The sequence below is a fragment of the Staurois parvus genome, unplaced genomic scaffold, assembly GCF_062004578.1.
Source record: "Staurois parvus isolate SC_StPar_1 unplaced genomic scaffold, SC_StPar_1.0 ptg000350l, whole genome shotgun sequence".
Classification (NCBI taxonomy): Eukaryota; Metazoa; Chordata; class Amphibia; order Anura; family Ranidae; genus Staurois; species Staurois parvus.
In genome coordinates, this window is record NW_028318146.1 from 1,150,628 (window position 1) to 1,177,378 (window position 26,751).

General features: G+C 45.3%; 1 protein-coding gene across 1 annotated transcript; it reads left to right on the forward strand.

Moving 5' to 3' along the window:
- Positions 1-7,202: 7,202 nt before the first annotated feature.
- LOC149456697 (SPRY domain-containing SOCS box protein 3-like) lies at positions 7,203-26,437 on the forward strand. Its single transcript, XM_089684569.1, has 5 exons — positions 7,203-7,384; positions 10,959-11,131; positions 15,559-15,690; positions 18,070-18,260; positions 21,259-26,437. Exons 1-5 carry the CDS (start codon positions 7,353-7,355, stop codon positions 21,475-21,477), a joined length of 747 nt encoding a protein of 248 aa, XP_089540695.1. The 5' UTR covers positions 7,203-7,352; the 3' UTR covers positions 21,478-26,437.
- The last annotated feature ends 314 nt before the right edge of the window (positions 26,438-26,751 follow it).

Sequence of the window (26,751 nt, forward strand, 5' to 3'; positions counted from 1 at the left end):
CTTATATTGTTTCTTCTTTTTTCCATCAAAATTGCTAGTTGCAACATGCTTAATACACAGCTATAAGGGAGCTGTTGTACCTGCCGAACAATATGTATTTCTGTCCAGCTAGTCCTGCGATTTACACAGCCATATACATTACACTGTTTTCTGATCCAGGTGTCCACTGTTGAAGGAATACAGTGGGGTTGTGTTGTTCTGTCTCTCCAATCTAAGCATTGAAAGTGTGATCTCGGTAACTTACAGTTGTGATGAGATAGCGATAACTCCAATCTTAGTTGAATAACAGGCAGTGACTCGATCCAGATGACACCTTGTAGATCTTGTGAAGTTTATTCCATAAACTGAGAGAATCTTACAACAATGAACATCGGATAGGTCAAAAGATCATAATGTGATCTGCTTCCATTAGACATGAGGCTTGAAGCTGAAATGCATTACTGGGAAAAAGGGTGAGCTATCTATACAGCAAGAACTAAACCATAGGAAAGGGAGGAGCAGAGACAAAATACAAAGAATACTTAAAGGCATGTGACAGTCATGTGAAACATGACACGTGTCCTCTCTCTACCCTAAACCTGCTGACAAGGCAGTGAAGGAGAAGCAGCAGACTGATGAGGTAATCCTTCTGCTCATTTAAAGCTGGCCATAGGCTCGCTATCTTCATCCACACACCGCTGAGTCGTAATCTGACAGTGGCGAGACTCTGCCTTCAGAATACACAGATCAGTGCTGCAGGCTATAGCCTGCTGTGCTGATCAAGTGAGAAAATAGTGATAGGGTGGTTGAAATGAAGTTGATTGGTGGATTGGTCACACATGGATTGTAATTCAGCCAAATTTTGATTCTTGTATGGCCAGCTTTATTTTCCCCACCTATCACCATGTTCCTTGTTGGCACATTTGCATGCAGCTCCTCTACTGCCTCGTAGTCCTGCCCCCTCCTCTCCCAATCTGCATGCTGCGGCAATGCTGGAGAAGATTGTAGGAAATGAATAGTCAGATTTATATACTTGCAGTAAAAGAAATCCATGTATGAATACCTTATTAGGGTTTTCTTATCACCTTAATAAACAGTTCATACTTGTCTGCTCTACTAAATGGTTTTGCACAGAGCAGCCCTGATTCCCCTCTTCAGTCCCCCGCCAGTGCTCCTAGCTGCTCTTCCCCCCCCCCCCCAGTACCCCATAACAAGCCGCTTGCTATATGGTAGGGGTAGGCAACCTGCGGCTCTCTAGCTGTTGTGGAACTACATTTCCCATGAGGCATTGCAAAAATTACAAAACTGACAGTTACAGCTATGACTTGCAGAGGCATGATGGAACTTGTAGTCCTGAGGCTCTCAGGTTGCCTACCCCTTCTATAGGGGCACTCACGTGGGTTTGCTCAAGACTTGGAAGCTAACTGCCCAAAGATGTCAGCGGCCAGGCGGGGAGCTCTTGTATGCTGCATCCCTGAAACCGAGGTAAGTATAACCCCGCTTTAAGGTAAAAACCCCTTCAGGTCTTAGAACCACTTTAATGAGTACAGAGCTGTGTTTGTGTCGTACATCTGCCTGGAGTTCAACTTTAAGGCTCAATTGAATGTTCAATTTAAATCCAATAATTACATTCTAGGTGCATCCAGGGGTGTGTTTTGGTTTTGCGCTGCCCTAGGCAAGACTAAAATCTGGCAACCCTCGTCTAAATTTGTCCTACCCCTTCTTTAAGATCCATTTCTTCAGGACAGGAGCATGATGGAGGGCAGTGTAACATGGGGCCATGGGACAGAAGGGCAGCGTGCTAGGGGGGCATTGGAACAGGAGTAGACCATTGGGACAGGCGGGGGTAGCAGGACAAGAGGGAGGCAGCATGGTGGGGGACAGGTGGAAGGCAGCGTGACGGGGGAGCAGTGGGACAGAAGAGTGGCAGTGGGACAGGAGGAGCGCAACAGGACAGGTGAGGAGTAGTCGGACATGCAGGACAGGTGTGGGGCAGCAGGAAAGGAGGGAGCAGGGTGACGGGGGGAGGGAGGTGGGGGGCAGTGTGTCAGAGGGACAGTGAGACAGGAGTGGGGAAGCACCAGTCCTCCAAGCTCTTACCTATCTAGCAGTAGCTTCTCCATATTGTGTCAGGATCACTCCAGGAGGGGTGCCTGCGTCCACCTTCCCCAGGATCTCCGGTGGCAGCTGCAAAAGAGTGGGGGGCTCCTCCACCCTGACCTCGTCCTCTTCTTCCTCCTCCCACAGTCCCTTCGCTGGCACATCCTGACCATCCTGCACATTGCAGCGCACACTGTCAGCTGGGCCCCGGCCCTCACACGCTCCCAGTGTACATTGGGGATCCGCCTACCACTCTGCCCTCCTCTGCAGCCGGTCTCTTGGCCTGGATGACTCTACTTGTGTGTCGGCTTGGCTGTACCCCCACCCATGGCAGCCCTGCTGCTGACTCACGGTGTCCCTTCTGCCTGGGGCATCAAAACAAACAGGTGTCCAAAGTCTTACAGTTTATTTCCTATAGAAGGCAGCCACAGCATGAGTAGACAACCCTGTCCCCTGCCAGCATGCAGCAGAGAAGGATCCTTGCTCTCTGTATGGTGGCACTATAATTAATAAATATAAAGCCATTTATAACTCTGCCCCAAATTACATCACCAATCTTGTCTCCAAATATCACCCAAACCGTCCTCTCTGCTCTTCCCACAACCTCCTGCTCTCTAGCTCCCTTGTCTCCTCCTCCTATGCTCATCTCCAGGACTTCTCCAGAGCTTCCCCCATCCTCTGGAACTCTCTATCTTAATCTATCAGACTATTGCCTACTTCGCCCACTTTTAGGTGATCTCTGAAAACCTATCTCTTCAGGGAAGCCTATCCTGCCCTCAGCTAATAATAGAATCTTCTTTCCTCCTACCAGTCCATCCCCCACAATTCTTACCTTTTGTACCACTAGCCCCTCTCTCCTAGATTGTAAGCTCCCAGGAGCAGGGCCCTCCTAACCCTCTTGTATTGAACTGTATTGTTGTATTGTCTCCCGTTATATTGTAAAGCGCTGAGCAAACTGTTGGTGCTATAAATCCTGTATAATAATAATAATAATTAACATAACAAATAGAGAGTGAGAACCAGACCGAAATAACTTGACGAGTTCCAATGCTTCCCTACGGCACCCAAAACCAACAAGTTCTAAACCTGTATTGTCTCCCTTTATATTGTAAAGTGCTGAGCAAACTGTTGTCTCTATGTCAGTGGTTCTCAACCTTTCCAATGCCGCGACCCCTTAATACAGTTCCTCATGTTGTGGTGACCCCCAACCATAAAATTATTTTCATTGCTACTTCATAACTGTAATTTTGCAGTGGGAGGAGTAGTGCCCCATCGTTGGTATCAGTGGGAGGAATAGTGCCCCATCGTTGGTATCAGTGGGAGGAATAGTGCCCCATCGTTGGTGTCAGTGGGAGGAATAGTGCCCCATCGTTGGTGTCAGTGGGAGGAATAGTGCCCCATCACTGGTGTCAGTGGGAGGAATAGTGCCACATCACTGGTGTCAGTTGGAGGAATAGTGCCCCATCACTGGTGTCAGTGGGAGGAGTAGTGCCCCATCATTGGTGTCAGTGGGAGGAGTAGTGCCCCATCATTGGTGTCAGTGGGGGGAGTAGTGCCCCATCATTGGTGTCAGTGGGGGGAGTAGTGCCCCATCACTGGTGTCAGTGGGAGGAGTAGTGCTCCATCACTGGTGTCAGTGGGGGGAGTAGTGCCCCATCACTGGTGTCAGTGGGGGGAGTAGTGCCCCATCGTTGGTGTCAGTGGGGGGAGTAGTGCCCCATCGTTGGTGTCAGTGGGAGGAGTAGTGCCCCATCGTTGGTATCAGTGGGAGGAATAGTGCCCCATCGTTGGTATCAGTGGGAGGAATAGTGCCCCATCGTTGGTATCAGTGGGAGGAATAGTGCCCCATCGTTGGTGTCAGTGGGAGGAATAGTGCCCCATCGTTGGTGTCAGTGGGAGGAATAGTGCCCCATCACTGGTGTCAGTGGGAGGAGTAGTGCCCCATCACTGGTGTCAGTTGGAGGAGTAGTGCCCCATCACTGGTGTCAGTGGGAGGAGTAGTGCCCCATCACTGGTGTCAGTGGGAGGAGTAGTGCCCCATCATTGGTGTCAGTGGGAGGAGTAGTGCCCCATCATTGGTGTCAGTGGGAGGAGTAGTGCTCCATCACTGGTGTCAGTGGGGGGAGTAGTGCCCCATCACTGGTGTCAGTGGGGGGAGTAGTGCCCCATCACTGGTGTCAGTGGGGGGAGTAGTGCCCCATCATTGGTGTCAGTGGGGGGAGTAGTGCCCCATCATTGGTGTCAGTGGGGGGAGTAGTGCCCCATCACTGGTGTCAGTGGGGGGAGTAGTGCCCCATCACTGGTGTCAGTGGGGGGAGTAGTGCCCCATCACTGGTGTCAGTGGGAAGAATAGTGTCACATCATTGGTGTCAGTGGGAGGAATAGTGCCCCATCATTGGTGTCAGTGGGAGGAATAGTGCCCCATCGTTGATGTCAGTGTGGTGGAGGGGAGAATAGTGCCCCATCGTTGGGGTCAGGGGGGGGGGGGGGGGGGAAATAGTGTCCCATCGTTGGTGTCAGTGGGGGGAGGAATAGTGCCCCATCGTTGGTGTCAGTGGGGGGAGGAATAGTGCCCCATCGTTGGTGTCAGTGGGGGGAGGAATAGTGCCCCATCGTTGGTGTCAGTGGGGGGAGGAATAGTGCCCCATCGTTGGTGTCAGTGGGAGGAATAGTGCCCCATCGTTGATGTCAGTGTGGTGGAGGGGAGAATAGTGCCCCATCGTTGGGGTCAGGGGGGGGGGGGGAAATAGTGTCCCATCGTTGGTGTCAGTGGGGGGAGGAATAGTGCCCCATCGTTGGTGTCAGTGGGGGGAGGAATAGTGCCCCATCGTTGGTGTCAGTGGGGGGAGGAATAGTGCCCCATCGTTGGTGTCAGTGGGGGGAGGAATAGTGCCCCATCGTTGGTGTCAGTGGGGGGAGGAATAGTGCCCCATCGTTGGTGTCAGTGGGGGGAGGAATAGTGCCCCATCGTTGGTGTCAGTGGGGGGAGGAATAGTGCCCCATCGTTGGTGTCAGTGGGGGGAGGAATAGTGCCCCATCGTTGGTGTCAGTGGGAGGAATAGTGCCCCATCATTGGTGTCAGTGGGAGGAATAGTGCCCCATCATTGATGTCAGTGTGGTGGAGGGGAGAATAGTGCCCCATCGTTGGGGTCAGGGGGGGGGGGGGAAATAGTGTCCCATCGTTGGGGTCAGGGGGGGGGGGGGGAGGAATAGTGCCCCATCGTTGGTGTCAGTGGGGGGAGGAATAGTGCCCCATCGTTGGTGTCAGTGGGGGGAGGAATAGTGCCCCATCGTTGGTGTCAGTGGGGGGAGGAATAGTGCCCCATCGTTGGTGTCAGTGGGGGGAGGAATAGTGCCCCATCGTTGGGGTCAGGGGGGAGGGAAATAGTGTCCCATCGGTGTCAGTGGGGGGAGGAATAGTGCCCCATCATTGGTGTCAGTGGGAGGAATAGTGCCCCATCATTGATGTCAGTGTGGTGGAGGGGAGAATAGTGCCCCATCGTTGGGGTCAGGGGGGGGGGGGAAATAGTGTCCCATCGTTGGTGTCAGTGGGGGGAGGAATAGTGCCCCATCATTGGTGTCAGTGGGAGGAATAGTGCCCCATCATTGATGTCAGTGTGGTGGAGGGGAGAATAGTGCCCCATCGTTGGTGTCAGTGACACAAATGATGGGGCACTATTCCTCCCACTGACACCAATGATACTTACCTTGCTGACCCCTGCTCCAGCCTGGCCTCGCTCTCTCACTTACCTGTCAGCTGTCTTCCTCCTCTGGCCTCTCTCTTCACTCGCTCCGGCAGCTCCCTCGGTCTTCTTTGATGTACGCGCGCTGCCGCTCGGCTCCTCCTCTCCAAGCTCCACCTCCTCGCCGGTGATTGGCCGCCTGTGTGCCTCTCCTGAGCTACAGTTCCGGTGGCCAATCAGCGGCGAGGAGGCGGAGCTGCTGAGCGATCCCGGAGGTGTGGCCAGGTGACAGCAGCGTATCATCCCGCCCACACATCGCCGGAGACTGCAGCGGTGTCTCGGTTCCTAAGACCATCGGAAATATGTGTTTTCCGATGGTCTTAGGCGACCCCTGGGAAATGGTCGTTTGACCCCCAGGTTGAGAACCGCTGCTCTATATAAATCCTGTATAATAATAATAATCAGTGCCTCCTCATCAACTCATCAGTGAAGGAGGAAAAATTACCTGTTTGCAAAATTTTATAATAGAAACAAAGAAAAACTTTTTTTTTTGTTCATAGTGCAAAAAATTAAAAAACCCAGCGGAGATTAAATACCACCAAAAGAAAGCTCTATTTGTGTGGGGGATAATAATAAAAAAACATTTCATATGGGTACAGTGTTGCCTGACTGCGCAATTGTCATTCAAAGTGTGACAGCGCTGAAAGCTGGAAATTGGCCTGGGCAGGAAGGGGGTATACGTGTCCGGTAGGTAAGTGGTTAATGACCACCTCAATCAGCCGCCTGTGTAATTAATATGTCCAGTTTTAAAGGTAGGAGGTGGCACCCCTAACTACAGCAACAGCCAACCGCCTCGCAAACAGCACATATTTGCCAGCCATGTGACTGGCCAAGGGGTCCTGCAAGGCCCCGAAACACCTTTCCCCTGTGATGTCATCTTGAAGATGTGGACGTTGCAGGAAGATTCTCTGTCCTGGTAGAACCGGTTCTGATCCTAGAGAGGTATTAGCGCAGTGTAAGTCTCCTTTTATTACTGAGCTATGAAACCCTGGCTGTGCTCTCTGGATCAGTCCTGTTGGGTACATTGTGATCCTTTCTTCCATACATTGTTACTAGACTTTTAGTCTCAGTTGTAAATCAGATCACACTTCAGCGTAACTCATTGTCAGCTGCTTGTTCTAGAACTGCATCTTTAGAGCAAATATTTGCTCCCTGACCCTGGAGGGCTGACAAACCAGCCCAACCAGTCTGTTGTTTTTTAGGTCTTTCCAAATATGGAGAAGAATGTGGAGAGATCAGCATGTCTTCCTACCAATCAGGAGGGAGGGGGCGCTCTGGAGTCCAGGGAAGAGTTAATGTCAGCAGTGTTGCTGGGGATATGATAGAGGATAAGAGCACCAGGGGAGGGTTAATGGGACAATGCCCGGGGTGGGGACTAGCTGTTAGTTTGCAGCTGGGATACTTTGTAGCCTATCAGAGCGTTCTCTCTGAGGGCCGGATCAATGCTGCTGTCCTATTGGTGCAAATATCACCGCCTTCTCCAATGATAGGCGCAAGTTTTGATAACAACACAGAAGAAGCAGAGTAATCATGAGGACTAAAGGACCACACACCGAGCACAGGTAAGACACTAGAACACTGGATGTGTGTTGTCATATTGTCTGTGCGCACCGATCGCAGGTACAACAAAACGTTGGATGTGGGTCATTATATTGTCTGTGCGCACCGATCGCAGGTACAACAAAACGCTGGACGTGGGTCATTATATTGTCTGTGCGCACCGAGCGCAGGTATGACAATAGAACGCTGGATGTGGGTCATTATATTGTCTGTGCGCACTGATCGCAGGTACGACAATAGACCGCTGGATGTGGGTCATTATATTGTCTGTGCGCACTGATCGCAGGTACGACAATAGACCGCTGGATGTGGGTCACTATATTGTCTGTGCGCACCAATCGCAGGTATGACAATAGAACGCTGGATGTGGGTCATTATATTGTCTGTGCGCGCCGATCGCAGGTACGACAAAACGCTGGATGTGCATCATTATATTGTCTGTGCGCACCGATCGCAGGTACGACAAAACGCTGGATGTGCATCATTATATTGTCTGTGCGCACCGATCGCAGTTACAATAGAACACTGGATGTGCGTCATTATATTGTCTGTACACACCGATCACAGGTACGACAAAATGCTGGATGTGCGTCATTATATTGTCTGTGCGCACCGATTGCAGGTAAGACAATAAAACGCCGGATGTGCATCATTATATTGTCTGTGCGCACCGATCGCAGGTACGACAATAGAACGCTAGATGTGTCGTATTTTCTGTGCGCATCGATCGCAGGTACGACAATAGAACACTGGACGTGTCATTGTATTGTCTGTGCGCACCGATCGCAGGTACGACAATAGACCTCGATGTACATCATTGTATTGTCTGTGCACACCGATCGCAGGTACAATAGAATGCCGGATGTGCGTCATATTGTCTGTGCGCACCGATCGCAGGTACAATAGAATGCTGGATGTGCGTCATATTGTCTGTGCGCACCGATCGCAGGTACAATAGAACGCTGGAGGTGTCATTATGTTGTCTGTGCGCACCGATCTCAGGTACAATAGAACGCTGGAGGTGTCATTATGTTGTCTGTGCGCACCGATCGCAGGTACAATAGAACGCTGGATGTGCGTCATTATATTGTCTGTACACACCGATCGCAGGTACGACAAAAGAACACTGGATGTGCGTCATTGTATTGTCTGTGCCCACCGATCGCAGGTATGACAAAAGAACGCTGGATGTGCGTCATATTGTCTGTGCGCACCGATCGCAGGTACGACAATAGAATGGCCAACCAATATTCAGCTATCCCATTGGGTTCATAGGCACTGTACTTAAAATATAAATTCATCCTATCTATTCACTCCCAGTCCACATATAATTGTCACATTCACTTTTTAGGGGCAGCTCTAACCCTCCCTAGGGGGGGTTAAATAATAAATCAACATCACTCATTTTTTGTATTTCTTGGTTCACTTATATTTGGTGCCACAATCATTTCTTTTGGTTTGTTTATAATAATAATTACTCGTGACACCTGACACACAAAGGGGAAATGTACAAAGACAGCAGAATGGGGGAAGTTCAACCACTTGTCAGGTTTCCTGGCTTTAGGCTGTTCACTTCTTTTCATTACTAGTGTCACCTGAAATCCTCTAGAAAGGGGTCATTTAAAGCCTGCCAGAGGTTCTAACCCATCCGGCTCCATCCCAACCTAAACAAATAACATTGGGTACGTTCTCTAGTTTGGCCTGGAATTGTTATAATTCTATAGATCTGCCCTCTAACGGGCTGTTCACTTCTATAGGTGAATGTACTCAAGCCTCTTCCATAGGGCACAGCTTTTATATACACATTTTACTCCAGTTATGTGGGCACCTAAATCAGTATTTCTGCTCAGTTACCATGTGAACCCCCTCTTCTAGCTCTACCAATATTTCGGCAGTAGACCGTCCTTGTCAGGGGCGGACTGACAACTCATAGGGCCCCCGGGCAATAGGGGATCATGGGGCCCCTGTATCCTTGCCCAAACTCAAAAAAGCCTATGAAAAAGGTACCAGGGGCATCTCATGGGGCCCCCTACTGACCCCGGGCCCTTGTGCAGTGCCCGAGTTTCCAAATGGTCAGTCCGCCCCTGGTCTTTGTGACTCCACTGACACCATAACGGCCATCCAGACATGGACGATGCTGACCTGCCTGACTGTCTGTGTTGTGGTTTCTTCTTCCTGCTCTGTCATCAATTCTTAAGGCATATCACATGACTCTGTGTCTTACTCAATTCTTTCATCAGCTTCTTCTCAGGAATTCAACTTTTCTATGAAACAACTTGTACAGCTGCCAACATTTCAAAGGACACCTCTAAGCAAAAACCCAGATTTAAAGGGGTTGTAAACCTCAGACATTAAATATGAACAAAGCATATTCCTCTAGTAGTGTGTACTTGTCTAAATGAAGAGTACTAAATGTTATTTCTGTCTGCTGCTTTGTTCCTCTGATATCAGCATGAATCACTTTTGACAAGTTTTCCTGACACCAAGAGAAAAATGGTGACAGGGGCAGGACCTGTTCCTGTGAGCTGCGTGGAAGGGGGTGTGTCCTTTCTCTCCAATCAGCTGTCAGAACTCTCCTCACTGAGCTCTGCATAGTGCAGTGTTTCTCAACTCCAGTCCTCATGGACCCCCAGGTCATGTTTTCAGGATTTCCATTATTTTGCACAGGTGATTTGATCAGTTTCACTGCCTTAGTAATTACCACAGCTGTTTCATCTGAGGGAAATCCTGAAAACATGACCTGTTGGGGGTCCATGAGGACTGGAGTTGAGAAACACTGGCATAGTGTGACTTCAGCTCTCCACCCCCTATTTTCTGATCAGACAAGCACTTTGTCTACAGTCTTCTCTCCTCTACATCCTTTCAGACAGGTGCACTTTATGGAGGAGGATTTATTTAATCTGTGTATCACCTGAGCCCAGTCACTTCATTGGGTATAGGTATGTAAGGGTTTACAACCACTGTAGGTAATACAGACCCAGCTTAAACCAGTAACTACCTTTGTCTGCCTTAGCTCAGTCTCTGGGGGTTACACAATGTAATTGTATTCAGCATCAGCCCCATGCCCCACCCTGAGTAGCAGCTGGTGACCCCAGATAGATGCTGCAAATGAAAGCGGAGTCATTGCAATCAATGGTGTCACACTGCAACCCTGGTACAAACATTTGGCTCACAGTTGAAGTGGTCCCTCAATGTAGAAATCGCTGTTCAGTAGCGCCTTCTAAACACCTGCCAGCCACTGCTATACCACCTTATGAAAAACATTCCACCATGGATCACTTTTCAAAGGGCGGTAAGTATCACTCACCATTGTAGAAGAGCCCTTGCACTACACAATCTGATTGTAATCTAAAGAAGGTTGTACTATGAAAAGAAAAACATAAAACCAAGCAATCCATTGAATCTGTATCCAGCCAGGAATGCCCTTGCACTACATAGTTATTGGTAGATCTAAAAGAGACTCTACAATCAGATTGTATGGTGTGTGAGCAGCTTAAGCCCCCATACAGTTTGTGTTCCTCACGATAACACATCCTTATGACTTGTCACTTGAGTTTTCTTCTTTTTTGATTCCAGTCCGTTTACCCTGAAGCCACCCATGCCCCGTGGATACGTGAAGGAGAGATGGCTGTGGGAAATGAATGGGCAGACCTCATTGGCAGAACTGTCTGAGTGCCATCGAGAAGTTTACTTCCATACTGACCCCGTCCTAGAGAGCAGTGGCACTGCAGGAGTGCGGGGGGACACAGGTAAGGGGCATGCCTGAAGGTACAAGTCCCTGGGCAGAAGAGCCCTCGGACCTCCAGTTAGGAACTCTGACAAATGTACTACACTGCAATATACACAGCTCTGCATTCTTAAAAGAACTTTGGGAATTTTTTTCCCCCATGCAATGGTGCTGTGTCCGCACTGTACGGGTTAACTGCTCGTTTTTGTCTAGGGGTTCAGAAAGCAGAGATATACTTACCTAATCCGCTGATTCTCCGAGTTCAAGACCTATCCCCCTTCCCCCCAGAGGTCTAGTGAATGGACTGTTCCTGATGTCATCATGCCCATAGACCGCTCTGGATGTAAGGACAGCAGGAACAGGCCACTGATGGATGTGTGGGTGTGCTGTTATCCAGAGGATCAAAGGATTTGGCATGCTTTCTGTTCACCCCTGGACAAAACAAGCCGTTAACCCATGCAGTCACATTTTCCTCAAGTTCTGCTTTATCCCTTTTGATTCTAGCAGATGCATTTGTTAACCAAGAATTATTTTTATATCCTTAGTCCCTTCTCCCCTGGGGTTATTAAGACCTTTTAAATAAAAATAATGAATGTGACTTGCATTACTCTACTGTGTCCATCCATTCCGAATGACTAAAACATAACATTTGTTAGTAAAAATTAAAAAAAAACAAAACTTTCCCCATCATTATTTGGCCTTCCAAGTTCTTATCCCTCAACTCTTCAATCTGGGATTTGGCCATCCATAGGATTATCATTTCAGTGAGATTGTAAAAACAGACCATTTCCTTGTACCCCCATGTTGACTATGGGGGAGATTTATTAAAACTGGAGAGTGCAGAATCTGGTGCAGCTGTTCATAGAAACCAATAGGCTTCCAGGTTTTGTTGTCAAAGCTTACGGCCTCTTTCACGCGAGCATTGTGTATGTCCGTTGTTCATCTGAAAAAGAGATACCCAGCTATTTCTATGGACCAGCAGATGTAAACGGATGATCATCTGTTAATGTCCGTATCCGTTAACATCTGTTTTTTTGAATGGAAGAAAATCCTATTTTTCTTCCATAAAAAAAACATGAATGGGCAAAAAACGGATGAAAAACTGTTTTTTTCATCCGGTTTCATGAGTTTTTCATCCGGTTTCATCGGATGAAAAAAAAAAAACAGATTTAAACTGATTTGTTTTTTTCATCAGTTCAGTCACATTTTTTTCAAAGAAAAAAAATGGAACGCCCGTGTGAAAGGACCCTAAATGAACACGCTGGTGTTAGAAGCTGAGTGACCATCATGCACAGCTGCACCTAATTCTGACTGCTCCAGTGTCAGTAAATCTTCCCCTATGAGCCTTGCCCGACCTTTATTATTTCAACACTGATCTGATAGTAATGTCACATGCAATCTGTTTATTCGCATTGAGTGCTTGAGAATATTTCAAAATTAAAAATAAATTATTGAAACAAATGACAATATTTTCACTATAGCTATATTTGTTCCTATTGCTTCTCATCCATTTACTATTCCGGAGGGGGTCCAGGAATGGTGGTCACAATGGGCAAGAATTAATAAAACTAGTGCACTCAGAATCTGGTGTAGCTGTGCCTGGTAGCCAATCAGCTTCTTCAATTAAGCTTTGACAATAAAACCTGAAAGCCGATTGGTTTCTATGCAGAGCTGCACCAGATTTTGCCCTCTCCAGTTTTAGTACATGACCCCCAATGTATCATTCAAGTTTAAATTCCTGATCAGCCTTCAAACATTTTGCTTCAAAGCAACCCTTACAATTATTTTATGGTATCAGGGAACCCCTGCTAAAAAAAACAAAACACTTTATCAGTGATCAATGAAAAAATGTACTGGTGGTCATTTGGAAGAATACGCCTCCCCATCCCCCCCTTACATTGGTGGTTATTTGGAAGAATTCCCTCCTTACTGTGGTGGTCAATGGGAATAATACTCCCCTTATTTGGAAAAATGGAAGAACACTCTTCTTACAGTGGTGTTTAATCAAAGGGATAGGCTTCTTATAATAGGTGGTCATTTGGAAGAATACCCCCCCCCCTTAATGAGGTGGTCAGTGGGAAGAACACTCCCCTTATTTGAAAAAATGGAAGAACACCCCTCTTATAGTGGTGGTTAGTTGAAAGAATACTCACCTTATAATTGGTGGTCAGTTGGAAAAATTATTAATGATCCTTTTCTCATTGACTTCCAGATATTGATTCTCTAAACCTCTTCACAACTAAAAACTCCCCATTTCCCACAACCCTACATGTTTTACTGAATTCCACGACTTCTTCGGGCATTAGTGCGCAACAGTGTACAGTACGCAATGCACTATTAAGCACCCAACGGAAAACACAATAATTGTACATTTTGGTAACTATGAGTGAGTGGACATACAAAAATTTTGTATTACATACAGTAGATATAAAATTGCCACCAAATTCATGCAAATATAAAGTGATATTTTGGGTGAATTGAGGCGTTTTTTAGAAAACACATGAAAAACTGCACCTGCAGCATTGTTGGCAACACAGCAACCCGCAACACACTGGGGGTTATTTACTAAAACTAGGGTGCAAAATCTGGTGCAGTTCGGCATAGAAGCCAATCAGCTTCCAGGTTTTATTGTCAAAAGTTAATTGATTAAGCTGAAGTTAGAATCTGGTGCAGCTGTGCATGGTAGCCAATCAGCTTCTGAGTGTTCCAGTTTTTAGTAAATCTCCCCTGGTAAGATGTAGTGCCAAAATCAGCTGGTACAGTAGATACTGGCCAACATTCAGCCAATGTGTACAGGTCCTTGTTTGACAGAAGCCAATCTCGCAAACTGCTTCTGTCAAATGAGCATGCTGGAAAACCAGCAGCTGATTGGCATCCGATCAGTGCTCTCAGCCAATGGCTGCGATGCTGACTGGTGGGTTCTGGTGGGCTGAATGCAATAGCAATGCAAAAAATACTTCTCCCATTTAGGCACGCCAGTCATTTTAAAAACGCAGGTAGTGGTAGCTGCATAAAGCCACATTTGTTAGCATTAGTTTTTTAACCACATTTTTACGTGTTAGCGTGTTTTAGGGGGAAAAAAAAATTTGGCTCGAAAAAGCTGGTTTGCCGTGTTTACCAGCATTAGAGCGTTTTTACAGCTAAAAACTCCTCTAGAAACCCACTAGTTCTGGGGGTTTTTCCAGCCAAAAAGCTCTGATTAAAGCCTATGTGTGCATGGACACCTAGGATAACATGCTGGGGGGGTTACTGGCTGTAGGAAAAAAGCCAAAAATATACCATTGGAAGCATTTTGTTTTATCTGTAAACTGATAACGTCCTGTGCTCTCTGCCTGTGCTGTTATCAGTTGCATTGTTCCTTCTATGTGATGGAGGAGAAGGGTGGAGTCCTTTGGTCTCACCCAGATACTGATACAGTAGTAGACTGAGTGTTGGCATCCCAGGAGTGCAAGTGTGTTAGGCTACGTTCACACTAGCCTTGTTTGCGAGCAGCAGAAAGGCATTTGGGAAGCGTTTTTACCGCTTCCCAAACGCCTCGGACAATTCTGCCCATTGCAGCACATGGTTCTGTTCTAACGGGAGCGGTGCGGCAAAACTGACGCCTCTGGTCGAGTCAGGAGGCGTTGAAGCCTCCTACTCTAGTCTATGGTGCCACTCCGCAAACGCCCGGCCGGCGTTTGCAGTGCGGTTGCGAGCGGTTGCAGGGCGTTTGCGGAGCGGTAACAACATTCAAACTTCATTATGGGCGTTTGTAACGTTCGGTAAACCGAGCATGCGGCATTTGCGGAGCGTTTGCCAAGCGTTAAACGCTCCGCAAACGCCGGACCAACGCTTGCCAAACACTATAGAGGCGTTTGGCAAGCGTTGGTAAACCAGTCAAGTGTGAATGAGCCCTTACTGGCAGATCATATAAATTTAAAGGGGAAAAAAAAGTTAGAATATGGTATCTGTATTTGTTTCTTTTTTCTAAGGACTAGTAATCTGCAATATATTCACAAGATTGGTATATGGATGACATAAACACTTTATGATGGAGTAAGTTGGATGAATAGTTTGTATTAATCAGTTACACTTGATTTTGTGCAACCATTTACGGTTAATTGCTATGGCATAATATTTGTGTTGTGTTACATCATAGAGTCATTTGTTGCATCTGTCTAGCAATCTATTGCTACTCCTATCCATTCATGGACAGCGATTTTGGAAACTGAACTTCTAAACATCTACTGAGTAGAAAAAAACCTCTTCATTAATTAAGTCCTGCAGTGAAATACTATCTACTACTATGGGAGGAACAGAGACACAACCCACTGCAAATTATCATGCCAGTGAAGGATCAGAGGAGACATACAGTATATATTTAACCCAAAACTGAATATTGTATGTTGGTCTTTAACAATTCTGGCTTGTTCATTGGTTATCCCTCACATGACTGATTTCCTCTTCCAGGCTTCCTACAAGGTGAACATTACTGGGAGGTGGAGTTTCTGGAACCACCCACTGGACTGTCTGTTATGGTTGGTGTTGGGACTGGCAGAGCAGCACTCCATGCTGGGAATTTCCAGTATGTCAACCTATTAGGTAAAATATCTGATGTATTTTTTTAATTTTTTGAGCCTTTTCTGACTTCTAAGCTAACTGCTATCCCCCAGCCCCATCACACTACAAGATGTCAACAAGTGCTGGATGCATTTTCTAGCAGCCCAAAAATGATGGTCTTGTTAACAAATCAGGACTAATATACACTGCTCAAAAATTTAAAGGAACACTTTGAAAACACAGATCTCAATGGGAAAAATATAATGCTGGATATCTATAATGATATGGACCGGGTAATGCAGTGTTTCTCAATTCCAGTCCTCATGGACCCCCAACAGGTCATGTTTTCAGGATTTCCATTATTTTGCACAGGTGATTTGATCAGTTTCACTGCCTTAGTAATTACCACAGCTGTTTCATCTGAGGGAAATCCTGAAAACATGACCTGTTGGGGGTCCATGAGGACTGGAGTTGAGAAACACTGGGGTATTGGGACATCCCTACGTTCCTAACACATCATTTGATGGAAATAAACATCATCCACCTACAGAGGACTGAATTCAAAGAGACCCCGAAAATCAAAGTGAAAATATGATGCAGCAGGCTAATCCATTTTGCTGAAATGTCATTGCAGCAACTCAAAATGATACTCAGGCATGCATACCAGCACATCAGGGCATGCTCCTAATGAGACGACGGATGGTGTCCTGGGGTATTTCCTCCCAGATCTGGACCAGGGCATCACTGAGCTACTGGACAGTCTGAGGTGTAACCTGGCGGCGTCGGATGGACTGAAACATGATATCCCAGAGGTGTTCTATTGGATTTAGGTCAAGTGAGCATGGAGGCTATTCAATGGTATCAATTCCTTCATCCTCCAGGAACTGCCTGCATACTCTCGCCACATGAGGCCGAGCATTGCCGTACACCAGGAGGAACCCAGGATCCACTGCACCAGCGTAGGGTCTGACAATGGGTCCAAGGATTTCATCCCGATACCTAATGGCAGTCAGGGTGCCATTGTCTAGCCTGTAGAGGTCTGTGCATCCCTCCATGGATATGCCTCCCCAGACCATCACTGACCCACCACCAAAACGGTCATGCTGAACGATGGTACAGGCAGCATAACGTTCTCCAGACCCTTTCACATCTGTCACATGTGCTCAGGGTGAACCTGCTCTCATCTGTGAAAAGCACAGGGTACCAGTGGCAGACAAGCAAATTCTGGTGTTCAATGGCAAATGCTATTTCAGCTCTATGGTGCCAGGCAGTGAGTACAGGGCCCACTAGAGGACATTGGACCCTCATGAAGTCTGTTTTTAATTATTTGGTCAGAGACATTCACACCAGTGGCCTGCTGGAGGTAATTTTGTAGGGCTCTGGCAGTGCTCATCCTGTTCCTCCTTGCACAAAAGGAGCAGATATCGGTCCTGCTGATGGGTTAAGGACCTTCTGCGGCCCTGTCCAGCTCTCCTAGTGTAACTGCCTGTCTCCTGGAATCCCCTCCATGCTCTTGAGACTGTGCTGGGAGACACAGCAAACCTTCTGGCAATGGCACATATTGATGTGCCATCCTGGAGGAGTTGGGCTGCCTATGCAACCTCTGTAGGGTCCAGGTATTGCCTCATGCTACCAGTAGTGACACTGACCCTAGCCAAATGCAAAACTAGTGAAAACAGTCAGAAAAGATGAGTAGGGAAAAAATGTCAGTGGCCTCCACCTGTAAAAATCATTTGTTTTGGGGTTTGTCTCATTGTTGCCCATCTAGTGCACCGGTTATTAATTTCATTCACACCAAAGCATCTGAAACGGATTACCAACCCCCTCTACTACTTAACTGGCCAACTGAATACCCCAGGAGTTTAATTGACTTGATGCTATACTCTGCTCAAAAGAATTAAAGGAACACTTTTTAGTCAGAGTACATATCACCTGTGGAAGTCTATGAAGAATCGCTGAACAAAGCTAGCAAAGCAAGCACCACAGATAATAAATCCAATGCAGTTGGCTGCTAGAAGCTGTTATCTGGCACTCTTCTCTGAGGCCTGTGTTCTTGAGAGTATGGGTTGGGGGAGGGGAAAGAGTCTGCAACATTCTTCATTTTAGTAGCAGTTCTGCTTAAATGATCAGTTTTGGGAGACATTTATGTGAAAGAGATACTGATCACAATTAGTTAAAAGCACTAAAAATTAATATTTGTTAATTTTATTTCAAAAGGGTTGATTAAGCCTCCATAGCTCACAACTCCTATTCTGGGATACACCAGCATGTCTATACCGCATGCCCCAGGCTTCATGATTATATATTCTATACTTTCCATGTAAATACTGCTGACATAAAACCAAGCAGGGAAGTGTGATCTGATCTTGCCTTGTTTTTACACATCTACATACCGATCTGATCTTGTGTCTTTTTTTGCAGGCATGGACTCAGAAAGTTGGGGCTTGTCTTATAAGGGCACAGCGTGGCACAATGGCATCAGCAAGCAGTACACAGAACCATTCTATGAAGAAGGCACCATGATTGGTGTACACCTAAACATGGAGGAAGGGACGCTGACTTTTTACAGGGACCGACTGTGTCTAGGAGAGGCCTTCACAGGGTTACACAAGGTACGATGGTTGCATGAAAAGCAGGTTCATGAAGAAATACAATCACATTTCTGCCAAGCAACAGAAATTTCCTAGTTGGCTTTAATTGCCTGAGACCACTGGTAGAAAAAAATAATCGTTGCAGCAGTCCCTTTTCTGTATTGCCATTTATGAGTGTAACAGAACCGACCTAGTCTGTGCTTGGGTACTTCCCCATCTGAACACAGACAACAGACACCACAGCTGACCATACAAGACTAGTTTATTTGAACACAGATACAAGAGATATACACTCAGGGGACAAATCCCCCCTCCCTGTATAATGACACAGGGCAGGGACAATCTACATTTAGTAACAAGAGACACACAGGTATTCAAACTTCACACCAGCAGACAGTCCCATCAGGAGGGAGGGCTGCTGGAGACCCCCCCCCCACTAAGCTAATACACAAACACATACATCCCATAATAGTTTGCTCCCAAGCAAGACACACAATAGAACAATGGGATGCAGCCACACAACACCAAACAATCCACAATCGCCACCCATCTCCTAGACATGTCTACATAATATTAGGACATATCACCCTGTACCCTCCCTCCTAGATTGTAAGCTCGAAAGAGCAGGGCCCTCAATCCCCTCATGTTTTGCATTGTATTGGTATTGTTCTGTCACATGTTCTGTTCCCCTTTGTAATGTACAGCACTGAGTGAAATATTGGCGCTTTATAAATACTGTATAATAATAAAGTATAATAATACCCCGAACAGGCACAGGGTGACTTACACATAAGAGGGATATGGGGTCTCCCCACCTCCCCAAAGTGAGCTGGGTTCCATGGGCCCCCCACCCAAAGTGACTCCCATCACAATGAATATAACAAAAATTACTTACATATGTATCTTTCCATCTTTGTTTTCATATGGTTCTTGTTACACCAGTAACCTAAAAATTATAAAGGGCTTGTAAAATGAGGAATCAGACGAGATATAAATGGTCTAACCCTCAATAGTATATGACCAACCATCATTAGTGGATATCAGGGAGTGTGTAAATAAATTAGCAGAAGCAGGTGATGAAACTACTCTTCCTTTTCCTGTATCCTGGGTGGAATATTATTTCTTTCCAAGAAATGTATAAAGTAACTACTGCTGACCTCTCCTGAAAATACTAGTTTGTTGCTGTCATGGTTTCAGTATTTTTGTTTGCTGGGCTAAAGCAAGTGTACCAGTGGTTGTCAACTTCCAAAATATATGGGGCCTCAAGTTTTATCAAAGGGCCACATACAATACTTATTATATGTATTGCTACAAAAGACTGTCAAAGACTGAAGATTTGTAAGAGGAGATGGTTATAGATTGTGTTACAAGAGTTGTTGGAGACTGCAGTCAAACTGTCAGAGACTGGGGATATGTTACATGAAACTGCTAGTGATCACATCTATTACAGACTCATTACAATTCAAAACTCCCACTGCTGAGTATGAAGACCGCACTGCAAACACCAAAAAGGCCACAGTTTAGGTACAAGGAAGCATACAGATGAGGAACTTCAACTTTTCCCCAACTTTTTTGTTCCCTGTATGTGGCGGTATGTATGTCAGTTGTAGAGAGAATGGGTGAAACTGGATGAAAATGTGCCCATCTATTGATTCTCCTCTAGGCAGCACTCATCAGGACCCAGCAATAGGGACATATGTGGGTACAACATTTCTTATGGGCTAGATAGAAACAATTGAGTACTGTCCGTGATACTTTTTTTATTTGCACTAACATACATTTTTGAGGACAAGCTTTCGGGGAATGTCCCCTTCTTCAAAGTCCAAACAGTACTATTACAAATCACAAAGTTTAAGCAGAATGTTAGAAGGGATTGAGAGAGAAAAAAAAAAAGGCTACAGATAAGATACATCAAGAGCGAGGGGGGGGGGTACTACACTCACACAGAGGGGGTCAAGCGTCAGCTAATAGTCATAAAGCTGTCGGATAATGGTTGAGGAATCCCATGTCCAAGTTAAGGCCGTTATCTTTTGTGTCAAATCTTATGGGCTAGATAAAATTTGTTCTAACTGTAGACTATTGTTCAGTCAGATCCTCACAGGTCATACAGGCCCCCCTCAAAAAGAAAAAAAAATGGCGCTTCATTTGTGCTTTCTTTTCTAGCCAGCCGCTGTGTAACGTTCAAAATCAACTGGATTGTATAGAATTTGATGCATTTCTAGTATGTTACGGTTCTGTGTCAAAGAACAAAAAGAAGTGTACAGTAAATATCCAAATGAAATGACCAAACGTTTGTGAACACTTCTATGACCTTGTTGGATATTCCATTCCAAAACCACGGGCATTAATAAGGGTAGACATCCCCCTTTTTAGCTGTAACAATTTCACAAGATTTCTGATTGTCCATGGGAATGTGTGCCCATTCAGCCAGAAGAGAATTGGTGAGATCTAATCTAGTTCATCACAAAAAAGTGTTTGGTGGGATTAAGGTCAGGGAAGGCCACTTGGGCTTAGTGAACAAAAGCAAAACAGGGCGCACTCTCATCCTGCATTACTGTGGTGAAACACAAATTTATTTAAAGCATTAACATGCATACTCACAAACCAAAGGGGGATAAAAACAGAGTCCGTAATAACAGTCCAAAGTGGTGGTAGACCCTTGGTGGGGTAAGCTAACGCATTTCGGGAGACGTACTCCCTTCTTCAGGCCACTTGGGCTCTTTTACACCAAACCATGTCTTTGCAGACCTGGGTGGTGATAGGGGCATAGCCATGCTGAAATAAAAAAAAAAAAAAAAAAAAGGAGGGCCTTTAATACAAACTTGGTACAAGGCTAGAAATACAAAATTATCCAAAATATCTTTTGTATGCTATAACATGAGCAGTACCCTTCACTAAAAAAACAATCATGTTGAGCGGTGTCCACGTTCCTTTAGCTATAAAGGGTAGGTGTGACGGTCAGGTGTCTTTGCCTTTAGAGTGTCTACATAGTCATCTTACCAATGCGGTTATCTTCCAGGTCCATCACCCCTTGTATCCAATGGTCTCGTCTACCAGCTCAGGAACCGAACTTGCACTAGGATTGCGCTGCTGCACTTTGCCCACTTTGGAGGAGCGATGTCTCAGCACTCTGGCTCGTAATTTGACACAAATAGACTTGGTCGATCGGCTCCCTCTTCCTGCCAGTGTTAGGTGGAAGCTCAAAAGTTGGAAAAGCGAAGATGTCTTAAAGGCCTGAACTGTATCCAGGAGAACTGCTGCTGTGGACTATGTGCCAGGGGTCATGATAGAATGCCCACGTTGTAAGCCGGGAAAAGACCTTTGTTTGCCTATACTGAAAATGCTTCTTATGCCAATAGGAGAACATTTTAGGAAAACAATGGAGAAAAAGTAAAAACACTGGAGGGCCCAGAGTTGGCCTGTTAAAAGCAAGCAACTGTTTCAACCATTACCATGGTAGGGATAAATAATGTACACACCTAGTCACTGGAGATGATGGTCATCCTTAAAACTCTGTGTGACTTCCACTAGTTCCTGTTTAGTGGAAAAGAGGAAGAAAGACTTTGCTGCGTGTGCATGCCCAACACCTGTAAACGTCAACGGGGGGGGGGGGGGGGGTCAGTTTCCAGCACAGCGGACAACCTTTTTAGGTGTGGCCATGAATGCACATATTGTCATGGCCTTCAGAACATGCTGAACTGGAATTAAAGTCCAGCACTAGACATTTGTTAGTGTGCAAAGGGTACAAGGTATTTAGCTAGTTAGTGTTGTCCAGGGGCGGACTGCCCATTTGGTTACTCGGGCACTGCCAGAGGCCCCAAGGTCACTAGGGGGCCCCATGAGATGCCCCTAGTACCTGTCATAGGCTTTTTTGGGTGTTGTTAGAGTGTGGGTGAGCACACAGGGGCCCCATGGTCCCCTATTATCCAGGGGCCCCATGAGTTGTCAGCCTGCCTCTGGTGTTGTCTTTGTATCTAAATTGGTGAATTCCTCTCACTCTTCTGCTGGGTGTCAGAACAGAAAAATGAGAAAAATACCCACCAATGGTGACACAGTTGACAATGAAGTGCACACTCCAAAGAACCAATCATATGCTAGCAACAATCCTATTTCTTCAATTTCCCTCATCCATGAATGGGTAGGTAGGCTGGCTTTTTATCACAGAAGAGTAACACAATGGGGGAGATTTACTAAAACTGATGACCCTGAGGTCATCACAGAGGACAAGGGGGCACTCTTTACGTCTGGAGGAAAATAAATGTAATCTCCAAACACAGAAAGGTTTCTTCACAGTAAGAGCTGTGAAAATGTGGAATAGACTCCCTCAAGAGTTGGTTCTGGCCAGCTCAGTGGGCTGCTTTAAAAAAAAAAAAAAAAAAAAAGCCTGGATCCTGTCCTAGATACACTACCTATAAATGTTAGTATCGAGTTATATTCAAAGTTGATCCAGGGCATATCCGATTGCCTCTCGGGAAATCAGGAAGGAATTTTTATTCTCTGCAGGAGCAAACTGGATTGTGCTTTGCTGGGCTTTTTTTTTTGCCTTCCTCTGGATCAACTGTGGGTATAGCATTATAACTTTTTTTTTTTATTTTAATGGTTGAACTGGATGGACCTTTGTCTTTTTTTGAGCCAGACAAACTATGTACCTATGTAACTATCTTGTGCAGCTGTGCATGGTAACCAATCAGCTTCTAGCTTCAGTTTGTTAAATTAAGCTTTGACAAAAAGGCCTAGTGCACACAGGATGTTTTTACTGCCGCTTTTAGGGGCTTCAGACATTTCTTTTCCTGCTTCCAAATGTCCCTCCATGTTATCCTATGTGTCCATGCACACATAGGCTTTTCGAAGTGTTTAGTGGCAGGAACAAAACCCGCAGCCAGTGCATCCAGAAGCAGCAGCGTTTCGAAAGAAAAGTGCTTGAAGCATGTAAAAGCGCCTAAACGCGTGGGAACGCTACGCACATTTAGCTCTTGAGTGTTAATACATTTCAATAAATTATTCCGGCCAATGAAGTGAACTAAAGCCCAAGTGATGGACACCTGTAAATGCGCCTAAACACAGCGTAAGACACTTTTACAAGAATCAGGTGTTTTCTCTTCTAAAATGCTGCTGCCAAAAGGAAAAGCGTTTTCAAAAACGTCCTGTGTGTATGAGGCTGAAAACCTAGAAGCTGACTGCTTACTACGCACAGCTGCACTAGTCTTAGTAAATCTCCTTTCATGTCTCTTCTGCAATAAAGGATTGCTTGTTCATTCACAATGTTCTTGGCAATGTACAATTCTGGCATCTGTAGGGTGCCATAGGTGCTCTGAGGTGCATCAGTCTGGCACAGCCAATCAATAGGACCGAAGATTCCGAACATGGAAGAGAACCGGGCAAACATTGGTGCCAATGAGGGAGCTCACAGACGTCTAGTTACTAGAGGGGAAGGGATAGTCCTGCTTCTTGTTAATCCACCCCAGTAAAGGACGTAAGGGGGGGAGACAGATCCTGATCCTTGCATTCCCCAAAATTGAAAATAGAATTTGCTGGAGTTCATATTTAAAAGGGAAACTAAGATCACAGACATATTTCTCTCCTCATGGGTAGCCGTTAAAAAGACAAATCCCCACCCAATCAGTGACTATTTTCACTGTCCATTCACAGGTTGAGAAAGAGACCCATAAGAGTTACTAAACTGCAGTAGAGAGTAATTAGGTCTCCTGCCCTGTCAGACAGGGCTCTGCAATTCAAATCATTAACATATAAAGCCATTTATTTCCTAGATTGTAAGCTCCCAGGATCAGGCCCTCAAATCCCTCTTGTATTGAACTGTATTGTTGCTGTATTGTCTCCTGTTATATTGTAAAGCGCTGAGCAAACTATTGGCGCTATATAATTCCTGTAAAATAATTTATAACGCTTCCCCAAATTACATCACCAATCTTGTCTCCAAATATCACCCAAACCGTACTCTCCGCTCCTCGCACGACCTTCTGCTGTAGCTCCCTTGTTTCCTTCTCCCATACTCGTCTCCAGAGCCTCCCCCATCCTCTGGAACTCTCTACCCCAATATATCAGACTATCGCCTACTCTGCCCACTTTTAGGCTCACTCTGAAAACCTATCTCTTCAGGGAAGCCTATCCTGCCTTCAGCTAATAATGGAATCTTCTACTCCTCCTACCAGTCCATCCCCCACAGTTACTACCTTTTGTACCACTAGCCCCTCCCTCTTAGATTGTAAGCTCCCAGGATCAGGACCTTCCTAACCCTCTTGTATTGAACTGTATTGTTGCTGTATTGTCTCCCGTTATATTGTAAAGCGCTGAGCAAACTGTTGGCGCTATATAAATCCTGTATAATAATAATTATATATATATAAATCCTGTATAATAATATATATTTATATAAATCCTGTATAATAATAATCTCAGGACTAAAAAGAACAAAAATATTATTTTGGCCGATGAAACAGCTCCCATAGTTGGTATGTGTATTAAGCTGCTTGCCCATAGTTAGTGAACCTATGGCAGTGAAGACCGGTGGTTCTGGGTTACTGTACATTGCACATCACCACTGCTTGTTGCACTACTAGAAGGCCAGATGTTTAAGAAGTTCTTTTATATTCTAGAAGATGCTACAGTTGTTTATACTAGAAGATGCTACAGTTTGATGAGCACCATCATAAGAATGTGCCTTGCTCTATTACTGTTTTAGTCCTCATGCACACGGGACGTTTTGATAATGCTGGTAACGTTAGCTGTGTAAATGTTAAAACGTGAGTTTTTCAGCTTTTTTTTCAACGTTTCTGCATTTGCGTTTAGAGGCAGTATTTTTTTAACCCCCCCAATTTTTTGCTGCATTTTACCACGTTTTTCAGCATTTGATCATTTTTTTCAGCTAAAAAAACTCCACAAGAAACCCACTAGTCCTGGGATCTTTTATCCAGCCTCCCCAAATTTTTTTCAGGTCAAAAAAAAGAACAAAAATGGCAGTTTGCAGCGTTGTAACACGTTTTTCAGTGTTTGAGCATTTTTACAGCTAAAAAACTCCTTAAGAAACCCACTAGTTCTGGGATTCTTTTCCTGCCTCCCCAAATTTTTTTTTTGGTTAAAAAAAGTCCAAAAACGGCGGTTTGCTGTGTTTTACCACGTTTTTCAGCATTTGAGCAGTTTTTAAAAAACTCCTCTAGAAACCCATTCGTCCTGGGATTTTTTTCTAGCCCCCCCAAATTTTGTTTTTGGTTTGCAGCATTTTACCACATTTTTCAGCTAAAAGACTCCTCAAGAAACCCACTAGTCGCAGGATTTTTTTCCAGCTCCCCAAAATTTTTCGGTCAAAGAAAAGTCCAAAAACACCGGTTTGCGGCGTTTTACTGTGTTGTACCACATTTTTCAGCATTTGAGCATTTTTACAGCTAACAAACTCCCCAACAAACCCACTAGTCCTGGGATTTTTTTTCAGCCCCCCCAAAATGTTTTTTGGTGAAAAAAAAAAAATTCCCAAAACATCGGTTTGTCACGTTTTTCAGCGTTTGAGCATTCTTACAGCTAAAAAACTCCTCCAGAAACTCACTAGTCCTGGAATTTTTTTTCCAGCCCCCAAAAATTTTTTTCGGGTCAAAAAAAAAGAAAAAGTCAAAAAATGCCGCTTTGCAGTGTTTTACAGCGTTAGAGCATTTTTACAGCTAACTAGAAACCCACTAGTCCTGGGTTTTTTTCCCAGCCAAAAAAACGTCCCTGCCAAAAAATGTTGATTACAGTCTATGTGTGGATGGACAGATAGGATAACATGCTGGGGGGTTTATTAGCTGTAGGAAAAAATGTCAAAAGCCAAAAACAGCCGCTGTAAAAAACGTCCTAGATTGTAAGCTCCAAGGAGCAGGGCTCTCCTAACCCTCTTGTATTGAATTGTATTGTCTCCCTTTTATATTGTAAAGCGCTGAGCAAAGGGTTGGCGCTATATAAATCCTGTATAATAATAATAATGAGGACTTAATGTGAATAACATGCTGCTATAGCATGCAGTGATTATATTTATACTTGTGTTGTATTTTTTTTATAAATCTCATGTAGTTCCTTTTCCAGAGGTGAGAGCAGTGAGCCACCCATTGGAGGAAGACATGAGATTCTGCTACCTCTGTCAATGTAAAATTATTTGCTACAGCTACATATATTATGTACAATATAATAAAACCAGTCATGTATTTTCAGTACTCTGTGGTTTAGCTTTACATTGGCCGCGGCAGACTTTTACAGGTGCAGCCAATATTGGGCAGAACACTTTAGCTATCCCTACCTCTGGAGAGCGATCTTTTTAGGGCTCATGTACACTGCAGATGATAAACTGATGTTCAGGAGCTGTTGACGTTTTTTTCAGCAGTCCCTGAACACTCCCTAATGTTTTCCTATGTGTCCATGTACACATCTTCGATTACAGGCAGTTGAGTGTACAGTGGTTTTTTTGAACGCATAAAATTTTTTTCTAAAGGGAAACCTGTTTCAGTCTAAGGGCTCGTTCACACTTAGC